General features: G+C 42.7%; 1 protein-coding gene across 1 annotated transcript in view; it reads right to left on the reverse strand.

Moving 5' to 3' along the window:
- LOC130275624 (cytochrome P450 2D14-like) overlaps positions 1 to 12,614 on the reverse strand; it is a 126,143-nt gene that overhangs the window by 9,171 nt on the left and 104,358 nt on the right. The window contains exons 7-8 of the mRNA XM_056523817.1: positions 4,282 to 4,469; positions 3,512 to 3,653 (exon numbers count right to left, since the gene is read on the reverse strand). Of these exons, the coding sequence (XP_056379792.1) occupies positions 3,512 to 3,653; positions 4,282 to 4,469 (330 nt within the window). The remainder of the gene's footprint in view (positions 1 to 3,511; positions 3,654 to 4,281; positions 4,470 to 12,614) is intronic.

A 12,614-nucleotide genomic window follows, 5' to 3' on the forward strand; every position in this document is an offset into this window, starting at 1 on the left:
AGCCTTAGGGGTATCTGGGAGCAGGATTCTGGAGGAGCACTTATGGGTCTGCGGGAATTAGGGCTCGTCCACACTACGAACTTCCGCCAGCAGAATTTCGCTTGTTTTCAATGGGATGCTGCTGCTCTGTGCACACTACGGAAGACACAGTGTGTGGTAGTATTATTTTTCGAGGGCATGATGTTTGGCAGTATAATATACATGGTACACAAGGCTTGGCAGTATTATTTTTAGGAAGCACTGTCTCTTGAAGGGTTATAATGATTGTTGTCTTTATACAGAGTATGAGGATCGGCTGGCAGAGTGAGGAACCAATGATGTCCAGGCGTCGAAATTTACAGAGGAAAATGGAGCTGGAAGAAGACCTGGCGTCTGGACCAGATGAAGAAGAAAAGGAAAGAAAACAGAGAAGACGTCTCCTGTGAGTCATTTTATGTTTGTGTATTCTCCTAACTGTCCCATTAGATCTCTCGTCACTTCTAAGTTTTGCAGTAATAATGGATGACACTGTACCCCAATTTGAGGCTCCAGCTGTTACAAAACTACAACTCCTATAATGCCTGAAGCTCTCCAGACATAATGGGGGTTGTGGTTTTGCAACAGCTGGAAAGAGTGACCTGAAATGAAGTGATTTTAAACCATTCAGCCCATTTTATTTGAACAGGGGCCTGACTCCTGTTACACCCACAGTGTCAAATAGTCTAATATGCCCAGGCCAATTTTTTTTTTTTTTTTGGGGGGGGGGGGGGGGCATCATAACGAAGTGCTCCGTCTTCCAGGCAGCCTTAATCTGGCCCTGTACAGAGCCCCGCATGTCCTTGGTGTACAGAGCCCTGCTTGTCCTCGGTGTACAGAGCCCTGCTTGTCCTCAGTGTACAAAGCCCTGCTTGTCCTCAGTGTACAGAGCCCTGCTTGTTCTCAGTGTACAGAGCCCTGCTTGTCATCGGTGTACAGAGCCCTGCTTGTCCTCAGTGTACAGAGCCCTGCTTGTCCTCAGTGTACAGAACCCTGCTTGTCCTCAGTGTACAGAGCCCTGCTTGTCCTCGGTGTACAGAGCCCTGCTTGTCCTCGGTGTACAGAGCCCTGCTTGTCCTCAGTGTACAAAGCCCTGCTTGTCCTCAGTGTACAGAGCCCTGCTTGTCCTCAGTGTACAGAGCCCTGCTTGTCCTCGGTGTACAGAGCCCTGCTTGTCCTCGGTGTACAGAGCCCTGCTTGTCCTCGGTGTACAGAGCCCTGCTTGTCCTCGGTGTACAGAGCCCTGCTTGTCCTCGGTGTACAGAGCCCTGCTTGTCCTCGATGCAGAGAGCCCTGCTTGTCCTCAGTGTACAGAGCCCTGCTTGTCCTCAGTGTACAGAACCCTGCTTGTCCTCAGTGTACAGAGCCCTGCTTGTCCTCGGTGTACAGAGCCCTGCTTGTCCTCGGTGTACAGAGCCCTGCTTGTCCTCGGTGTACAGAGCCATGGACACATAAACAGGCTAGCCTGGCCAGGTGGGTGGCTTATGAATATTATAGTTGTATGTATCTTCTACCTGCCTTTCACCGCCCCCTACATGATGGCACAGTCTGAGATATAAGTTATATGTGAAATATAACTTATATCTCTGACTGTACCATCATGTAGGGGGCGGTGAAAGGCAGGTAGAAGATGGAGTAGGCTTTCTTAGCAGCACAGAGTATTTCTGACAGGAACTGTAGTGAAGCAGACAGTCTGCCTCACTACAGTTCCCTCCAGAAATACTCTGTGCTGCTGTGCTATTTCTGTAATAAATCTAAGAGGCCTCAGCCTCACCCAAGCAGGGGGCAAAAAAGGTAAAATGTGTGGCTTATAAATGGACCAGTTGCAATTTTTTTCCTGCCTTTCACCGTTAACTATATGATGGCACAGTCAGAGATATGAGTTATATATCTGACTGTGCCATCATATAGTGAGTGGTGATGGGCAGATACTCAGGTGGAAAACTATTTTTTTTAAATCAACTGGTGCCAGAAAGTTGAACAGATATGTTAATTACTTCTATTAAAATTTTATAGTCCTTCCAGTGTTCTACACCCGATTGAGGCTCTCTATAGCCCAGAAATAGCCACTTTTAATATTGATTCGCCGCAAATAAACCTAACCGGACCTAACGGATTTTTTGGGAATATTCAGCGAATCGGCCGAATCAAATGTTTCAAAAATTCGCTCATCTCTAATATTAATAATTGTAATATGAACTTGTGCTTGAAACCAAATATTAAATAGTAATTGTCATTTCAGGAAACTTTCCAAAATCAGTAGTACAAGTAAATTAGCTTGATAAGGTACCTTATTAGAAAATAATCTCACATTTTTTTACTTTTCAAGTCTTTAGCATATCATTCCTTCAAATCTGCTTAAATCTGTCCTAAAGGGAAGACAGTCTAACAGTTCACAGAGAGATCAGCTGACATGTTGTCCATAGAACTCTATGGAGAGGGGAATAGACACAGAAGCAACCAGAGAGACTATAGAAGCTTACAGTAGACACTTTTTCCTCACTCTAGTGCTTAACTGATTCGCAGCTTACACTGCTCAGCACTGTTTTATAGTGCAAAAACAAAATGAAAAATAGCCAGTACAACTACCTAATACAAGGGTGCACTATACAGAGTATACAAAAGAAGGTTCCAGCAGCACTCTTGGTAAAAAAAATAGAGGCTCTAAGCGCACTTTTTGAGCAAAACGGGTCCCTGATCCACCACACGGAGGTGTCCTCATTTCGGATGGGACCCTAACACGCTCATTCCACTCCCCTCTGCTGGGCATATAGCCTCTGACTGGGTGCCATGCAGGATCCACTATCAATTTAAAACACCTCCTGTGAAAAGGGAGGGGTGCACGGCTACATAGAGTGCCACTCCCCCTAACTTGCACAGCAAAAACAAAAAGAAAAATAGCCAGCACAATTATCTAATACAAGGGTGCACGCTGCTGTGGCAATTACAGAGTGTACGAAAAAGAAGGTTACAGCGGCACTCTTGGTCGAAAAATGAAGGCTTTTAGCGCAGTTTTTGTTCAAAACATGTCCCCCATCCACCATGCAGAGGTGGCCTCACTTCGGATGGGGACCCTAACACGTTTTAAATTGATAGTGGATCCTGAATGTTACCCAGTCAGATGCTATATGCCCAGCAGAGGTGAGTGGAATGAACGTGTTAGGGTCCCCATCCGAAGGCCACCCCCGGGTGGTGGATTGGGGGAGCGTTTTGATCAAAAAGTGCGCTAAGAGCCTCTTTTTTTTTTTTTTTCCAAGAGTGCTGCTGCAACCTTCTTTTTTGTATGCACTGTTTTATAATGTTCTCTGTGCTGCTGCTTCATAGGGTACGGTAAAGACATTAAAGAGCAGGATGTCCTCTTCTGTGTGTGCAGTGTATTGGGAACATAATAGTAGCAAGTCCCAGTTCCAACTGAATATTAGAAATTGAGCCAAATGAGTTCATGACCCCTCTACAGAACGTATGATAGTTAACACTGATTACTTTTCAGGCTCACCTGCAGAAAATGGCATAAATGCTTCTTGTTTTACAAACTTTCCGTTCTCATCCAGGAAGTGCTTTGGGTAAAACTGGAAAGGTTTCTCCCATACTCGCTGATCCTTGAGCACAGAGGACAGGTTGGTGATGACAGTTGTGCCCTATGGAAAAATAATTAAAAACTATAAGATTGCTAAAGAAAAATTGTTGTTATAAACTCCAATAGAAAAATAACTGGATCCTGATGTAAACCAGTAGAAGGTTATTGAAGGCCCTTTCAATTATGTCTCTGGTTCGGTCCTGTGTAGGATTCACTATAGTTATAGATATTTTATCAGATGTAACATTCATATGAATAAATACTGTTCTACAGTTTGATCTATACCATTGCTGTAGAAATTTTATACTTTGAGGAAAAACAAGTTTTCTTAATTTTTGATTAGAAGAATGTTCTTTTGTTCATCCTGCCAATCGGAATAAGTTATCTGTGAGGAGATTAGATTTCCCCTTTAGGTTTTGTTAAATAATCCGGAGGGCGTTAGGGCCACTTGGAAATGTACCGCCTCATAGACGGCAATGCATTTCGGAGCAAAACCTGCTTGATTTAGGATTTTTTCTGCAGGAATAAACATCAGCCATAAAACTTCCACCATGTACACAGTGCAGCAGAATACCATTGAAATCAATGGGACTCTGCTGCAGCGGAATGTGCGTGCAAAATATTCTGGCGGAATTCAGCATGGACATTCCGCTGTATGAACATTCCCTTTGAGTAAAGATAAGACAAACCTTTGGTATAATGTAACCTTTAATTTCTATATCTCTGTAGGTCATATGAGGCAAAGCCATGGGAATAATATCTCCACATCGTTGTACTTCATGGATCACAGCATAAGTATATGGCATTTGTAGCACATCCCCCATTGTCGTTGTCCGCTCTCTTCCAATTACTTGATCGATTTCGTCTTGTACTTTGGCTGAATGACAATATTCATTACTGCATGAATGCTTATACATGCTACAAGCGTAATATATGGGGACATAATATTAACTTGCAATATAAAGAAAAATAGTGGAAATTAAGTGAAACATACAAATACATCCCTACATTCATATAGAATTCTTTAACTTGTTTTCACTGTTTTGTAGATGAGAAAAATGTAAAAAGTTTTAGCAAAATAACCCAATTCATTGCCGATCATACAGATGGAGCACAGTTAACAGTCAGATTTGGTGCATTAATGCCCCTAGTTATAGCCCTTCTTTTTCTCTTTGTGCCCATGAATGAGGCACTATTTGTGTCCAATAAAGACTCTTCTGTACCAGTAGTCTCAGTTTCAGAAATATCTACCATCTTTAGGCTACTACCGAAATGAAAATTACCCTTGTGACTGCCTCGATATGTCAAAACTTGTCCAGTTACAAAATCTGTGTACACCCATATGTATTTGCTTTTTTTTCCCTTAATTTCATTTTTGAAAGCATAAATTTCAGTTTGCAATAAGTAGATTTTGGATTAATTGCAAATCTCTGCATATCTCCAATATCAGTGTGAAGTTGGGTAGTCACATTAATAAGATACACTTTTTAATATTTTACTGAATAATTGACATTTTGGAGCTTGTGACTTCCCAACAATATCTCATGCACCTCTTAAATTTTTAATCAGGTTATGAAATGCCTGATGAATATCTACTTGGTTTAGTGGGGGGGGGGGGGGGGGGGGGGGGAATAAAGGTTGAAAAACATGTGTCGCTTCTGCTATCAGATTCCCTAGATTCAATCTTTGTGATGAAAAAAACCTGCCATACTGCTTATCCATAATCACAACTTGGGAAAATAACTGGGAGAAATATTATTCAAAATAACCCAAACTGACCAAAAAATGCACAACCCCATGCTCCCACCCACCCAAGAGACTAGACCTTGAACCAAACCCTTGAGTCAAAAGGCCCAGTGGTGAAAATCTTTAATAACAACTTGCCCCTAAAACTGTATATCTTTTTCCATTAGTAATAAAATGAATGAGGTTTTCTACAATGGTTGTGCAGTGTTTGTATAAATGACTACTTTTCCAACTGGAATAGCACAAATGGACAATGTCAGCAGTACGCTTGTTGTTACATCCCAACATGTTTGTTACGCCAAGCGCTCCGGGTCCCTGCTCCTCCCCGGAGCGCTAAAGGCGTTTATGTCCTGTTCGCAGTGCTCCACCGGTCAGACTCGCTGACTGGGAGCGCTGCTCTGATTCCCCCGGCGGGGATGCGATCCGCGCGGCGGGGCGTGCCTGCCCGCGGGTCGCATCCCGTTCTGCTCACCTGCCCCATCCTCTTTCGGCTCCGTCCCGGCGCGCGGCCCCGCTCTCTAGGGCGCGCGCGCGCCGGCTCTATGAAATTTAAAGGGCCAGTGCACCACTAATTGGTGCCTGGCCCAATCAGTGTATTACCACCAAACACTACTTAAACCCACTTCCCCTTCCTTTCCTCGCCGGATCTTGTTGCCTTGTGCCCTGTGAAAGCGTTTTAGTGTCTTCCCAAGCCTGTGTACCCAGACCGTCTGCTGTTGCCCCTGACTACGAACCTCACTGCCTGCCTTGACCTTCTGCTACGTCTGACCTCGCCTCTGTCTAGTCCTTGTGTACCACACCTGTCTCAGCTGTCAGTGAGGTTGAGTCGCTATCGGGTGGAACGACCTGGGGGTTACCTACCGCTGCAAGTCCATCCCGCTTTGTGGCAGGCTCTGCTGAAAACCAGTAACCCCTTAGATTCCGTTCCCCTGGTACGGCCCACGCCATCACCTCACTGACACAGAGGATCCACCACCAGTGTCCTCTCCGCATACCAGTCCGGATCCTGACAATGTTTCACTTTACCAACAGATTCATCAGGGATAGCAAAGCTGTAATGGCATCCACTTCAACAAATATGGCTTATATAACTTCCTCTGAGCATCCCACTTTTCATGACCGATCTTACTAAGGATACCTCAAGATACAGCCAACCAAAGGACCATATGTTGCAATGTTCCCATGCATCATCAAAGCATTGCAAGACTGACCAAAGCATTTTACAATTTCCCTAGGTGCACTGCTATTCCTGCCTGGTTTCCTCTAAGGGTACTGTCATTCAGAACGCTCCACACATCTGTCGGGGAAGAACACTCAGTAGACCAGCTAAATATTTTACCCCACCAGTTTGTCTGTAATATTTGAGACGTTCTTATTGCTAATTCTCTGTTCATTTGTGACTATACAAGCACCTTTACCAATGTGGGGCACGTTCTATTTATTATAGTGTACATAAGATGCACAATTACAGTGGTCTCTAGGGTATTCTTGTTCTAAACTACATATTGCATAATCCATCATGGGTCTCACTGTGATGAAAATGCAAATTTTACATTACACATCATGCAGATTTTGACTTCATGGTATTAAAGGGGTACTCTGGTGAAAACCTTGTTTCTTTTAAAACAACTGGTGGCAGAAAGTTAAACATATTTTTAAATTACTTCTATAAAAAAATCTTAATCCTTCCATTACTTATTAGCTGCTGAATGCTACAGAGGAAATTCCTTTCTTTTTGGAACACTGATGACATCACAAACACAATGCTCTCTGCTGACATCTCTGTTCATTTTAGCAACCGTGCATAGCAGATGTATATTATTATTATAATAACGTCAGCAGAGAGAACTGTGGTCGTGATGATATCAGAGAGCATTCCAAAAAGAAAAGAATTTCCTCTGTAGTATTCAACAGCTAATAAGTACAGGAAGGATTAAGATGTTTTAATATAAGTAATTTACAAATATGTTTAACTTTCTGCCACCAGTTGATTTAAAAGAAAAAAGGTTTTCACCGGAGTACCCCTTTAAAGCCTTGAATGGCACACTGCATGTTATACCATAGGGTTTTATTGTGATAATATAGTACATTGCATACCACATATTGTACAGACTTTTATCGGACTGTGATTTATATACTGTACACTGTATATATTTCCCTTCACCCCCTTTCCCCACTTATTTAACCCCTTGAGGACTCGTTTTTTCCTCCTCACCTTTTAAAAATCATAACCCTTTCGATTTTGCAAAATAGAAAAATGGTGGAGAGGCTCCTATTCACCTGGCAACCCGAGACTCGAGCTACCCAAACAACACCTATACTCAAGATGTTAAAAAAGTGCAATATACAGTACAGAAATTGGGGCTCAGAGTCATGAATATTGGAATAATCTTGATTTATTAGATAAATGTATATATTATAAGATATTAATAAACTTGTGTTCTTTGACTCACAGGGCCCTTATGGGTCCACGGAAACACAATTATAACAATTAATAAATGGTTAATAAATGGTTGTTATAATAAAATCAATAACATAGCAGATATACATATATAATAAAAATCTGAATAAAAAATAGAGCTAAAAAATATTATAATCCTTTAAAGAAGTGTCCACATATCAATAAAAAGCAGTGAGGTAGTGGTTGTAGAATATGGGATAGTCTCTCTCAAGTCACGATATTCACAAGTGTTTTATATCCAATTGAATAGTGTCCTATGTATTCTCTCACACGATCCTGGCTCTCTATGCAGAGAGCCCGCTGCTAGAGACACAGCCTGTCTCAAAGGTATGCAGCGACAATGGTAAACTTTAGTAGTATAGATAGTTTATGTGCAGGTATACAGAGTTGGTACCTTCTGTTAGTTGCGCTTGGTCACACAAGCGAGTCCCGATTCCCTGGGCAGAGTGAGCGCTGCTGGAGACTCGGCCGTCTCAGGTAAGCAGCGGCAGCAGTGGGCTGAGTCCATGGGTACTGCAGAGGTTTTCCCGCAGGTGATAGGAGGAAGCCTGCGGCATCCTCCTGGTTGAGTATTGCACGTACTTTCTTGGATAGATTTACAGACAGCAGTGGATGTTAGGTAACGCTGTATCTGGCAAGAACTTGATATTGTGGCACTTGGGTTATGAATGTATATGGCTGGTATACAGCTGGACGTGTTTCAGGTCCGCCTTAGGACCTTTCTTCAGCAGCTAAGCATATGTGATTATATATGTGACATATATATATATATATATATAACTCCTCTCCTTTTTTTGGAGGATGTCACATCCAATTCACAAAAAAAAAATGGGATATACAGAAAAGGTGGAAAAATCCTCGATTTTGGGTATTTAAAACTGATATATTCTGCAATGAGAATATTTAGCAGTATGACATATGTAAATAATTTAATAATTGCATGTATATATTATAAATAAAATATGTACAGTTAAATAAAATATGTTGAAATATGATATTCTAAAAAAAAACTATTAAACTATTCTATGCTCGGGTGTTTGTGTAAAGTTGATGTCTATGTTTGTTTATGCAAGTGAAATTATTAGTGTACATATGAATAATATATCTCTGTCAAATATTATATAAAATATTTTATTTAATTTATTTTATTTATGTGTAGTCAATGTATACACTGGGTTATAAATATAGATGGATATATATATATATATATATATATATATATATATATATATATATATATATATATATATTCTAAAATAGAGTGTCCACGTAAGAAACAAATATATATAAAAAAAATTATGAATGGCTAAAATGATTCATAGTTGTATTTATATAGACTAGGTAAAAGCATGTTTAACTAAAATATACATCCAAAATGACAAATATAGCATGTATGGTGAATGTGTCTTGATTATACCCCAAATAAGTCTTTGGGTTGCATCAGGTTGGGGTCAGGAGGAGGTCCCGACTAAGGACACACCAGAGTGCTGGAGTGCACAGCCAAACGCCTATGGGTCGTCGCAAGGAACGACCTCCTAATCTAAGAACCCGAATACTTCCATTTCACTGTTCAGTCCCTTGGGTGCCAGAGAGTTGAATTCAAAACCTTTTCTGGATTCTGCTCTGGACATCTTACCTATATAGTTCACTCCTTGCCAGTCTTGCTGAATCAATTGGATGGCTGCATATCTGAGTTTATTAGGGTTTCCTAGGTGGAATTGTTTGTAGTGGGCCGAGAGTGGGTGTTTATCATTTTGTTTTTTTATGTTATATCTATGTTCCAATATACGGGTTTTTGGGGCCCGTGAGGTTCGGCCTACGTATTGTTTATTACAGGGGCATTCGATTACATAGATGACCCCCTTACTGGCACAATTTAGGAAATCTGTAATTTTATGTACAAAGCCATTAGCGCTGGACTTAATTTCAATTTTTTTTTTCTCGAATTGAGTCACTTTACAATTGGCAGTGAAGGAGGAGGAAATCGGAAGCTGAGATCGCGCTGTTGCAGAAAAGGTTCAAGGATACTGGTAGAAGTCTTAATTTCTTTTATTCTATTCACACAACGCATTTCTGGATATTAATAATCCTTTCTTCAGGCGTGATACAAGACACAGAATGCAGGAGATATATATAAGGGAAGTGACGTATCGCACCTGGATAACAACACGCCCACAATTCTCACACAGGTAAACATAATGAATATTATTAATACTACATATAATCACTAAATAATAGATCCACTATATTCCACAATAGATAATAAACCTGTCCAATAACAGAAAGGATTATTTTACATAAAAAATGCAATAATGTACAAATGCATAAAAAACACATTAATACATAAAAACACACAATAAAACCTACATTAAAAGGCCGTTTTTTCTATACACTCATTTAACAATGAGACATTGTCCATACCTAAAAAAGCCCTTCAGGTCTTTTAAGTGTACCCTTAAGGTACTCTCATAAAGTTTGTAGAGCTTCACACCATACCGTGCCCGCCTCGAGGGAATGTACTGGCGGAAGATGATTCTCCCCTTAAAACTGGTAAGAGACTCATCTACCGAGAGCTCCCTGAGCGGTACGTAGGCCTCCAAAAATTTGGCCCCAAAGTGATCGATGATCGTCCTCACTTTGTAAAGCAGGTTATAGGCGGGATGACCTTTGGGGGGGGAGAAACATGCCTCATTATCAGCGTAATGCAGGCATTTCCGAATGGCCTCGAACCGCTTCCTTGTCATGACCATACTGTAAAGTGGGGTCTGGTATAGGATGTCCCCGCTCCGGTACTGTCTAACACTGGGCTTTTTGACCAGGCGCTTATGCAGCACAAGGCCCCAAAATGTCCTCATTTCTGCTGGATCAATGGCGTACCATCCATTGGACCTAGCCGATAAAGAATTTGGGTGGTGGGCGATGAACTACTGGGCATACAGATTTGTCTGCTCCACCATGTGATTGACAAAGCCATCACTGTAAAAATAACTAAAAAAGTCAATTTCAGTGAACCCAGCCGTGTCAATCTGGATTCTGGAGTCACCAACGAACTCCGAAATCCATGGCTGATAACCCTCTGGGGGTCTCCAGACAGGTTCACTGAAAGGGAGCTCCGGAAAAATTGTCTGGGGGTCGGACTCCTATTACAAGCGTCATGGCCACTTGTACTAGTGCCGGCCACTGGGTCACTATCATGGGGGGGTGCGTGGCCTCGCCTGGCGGCATCTCCGCCGCCTTCTGGGGGGCACATCATCAGTACTAGATGATGAGGAGGACAAGAAAGAACACAGAAAAGTAGGATCTTCCTCGTCCTCATTGGCAGATTCAGAGTCGGAGGCAAGTAAGATGTATGCCTCCGCCGCTGAAAATGACCGGCAAGCCATCGCCTTTTCTCAACAGTTGCGGGGGGTGGAGGGGCAGTGGCGGGGGGGAGGGTGTGTGTGTGTGTGTGGGGGGGGGGGCGGGGAAGTATGTAGTGTTTGCTTGGTGTGACTTTATAATATAAAGGTGTGTGATAAGAAATCACAAACCGTTATGTGGGCAAAAAAGCGCTGCGGCCCCCCAAAAAAATGGGGGGCCAAATGCAGCACCCTGAACCCCTAATGGGGCCCTAATTTTTACTTTTGACTCCTACCTTTCCCTTTTCTGTATTCTTCCCTGACTAATGGAGGCTTCTTCTTCTGTGAGGGGGCTCCGATCACGCAGAGGGGGGGGGGGGTCCCTGGCTCCTTCTTGCAGCTCTGCCCGCTGACTGAACTCAGTAAGATGGCAGAGCTGCCGGCAGCTATTGTCCGGCCAATAGCAGAGCTCCTGGGGGGGGGGGGGGGGGGTGACAAAATTGCCACCGCCCCATAGATACAGTAGGTGATTGGGGGTGTATTGTACACCCCCGATCACCATGTATCTCCAGGTCATCGGGTAACATGTGACCCGTATGACGGGAGTCGCTGCAGATTGCATTTGTGAATTCACCAGCGATCTGCGGCGATTGCCGACATGGGGGGGTCTCAGGACTCCCCTGGCAATTTGCACGGGATGCCTGCTGAATGATTTCAACAGCCATCCCGATCCGGTCCCCGACGGGTGCGCAGCGGGGACCGGAATTCTCACGGGCATATGGATATGCCCTGGGTCCTTAACGATCAAAAACCCAGGGCGTATCCATACGCCCTGTGTCCTTAAGGGGTTAATTATTAACAATATATTTTTATAGTTCGGACATTTACCACATATGTTTCTATTTATATTTATTTGCACGTTTTTTTTCTATGGGACAAGGGGGGGGGGGATTCAAATTTTTATTAGGGAAGGGGTTAAATCATCTTTATGAACTTTTTTTTTTAACTTTCTTTTTTGCAATGTGATAGCCCCTATAGGGGGACTATAACATGCATTACACTGATTGCCCACACTGATCAATGATTTGCCATAGCATAGCATTGATCAGTGTTTTCGGTGCTCGACTGGATCTCAGGCACGGAGCTGTTATTCAGCGGTCGGACAACGGAGAGGCAGGTAGGGATTAGCCCAACTGAGCTGCCGGGAATGCTTTTTCAACTTTGATCGCCGCATTTAGAGGGTTAATACCGGACATCACCTCGATTGGTGATGTCTGGTTTCAGCCACTGGTCCCGGCTACCATTAGGGTCCAGAACGAACCCGATATGAGGGGGGTTCACCGCGTTACCCTGTGTTATATTGCGGGAGCGGACACAGGGCATACAGGTACACCTTGCATCCCCAAGATGTTAAATATTACCTATCACCAAACTAAACTTTTAATATATTGTTCCTTATGTTATGTGAGAAGGTGAA

The sequence above is a fragment of the Hyla sarda genome, chromosome 6 (assembly GCF_029499605.1).
Source record: "Hyla sarda isolate aHylSar1 chromosome 6, aHylSar1.hap1, whole genome shotgun sequence".
NCBI classification, from domain to species: domain Eukaryota; kingdom Metazoa; phylum Chordata; class Amphibia; order Anura; family Hylidae; genus Hyla; species Hyla sarda.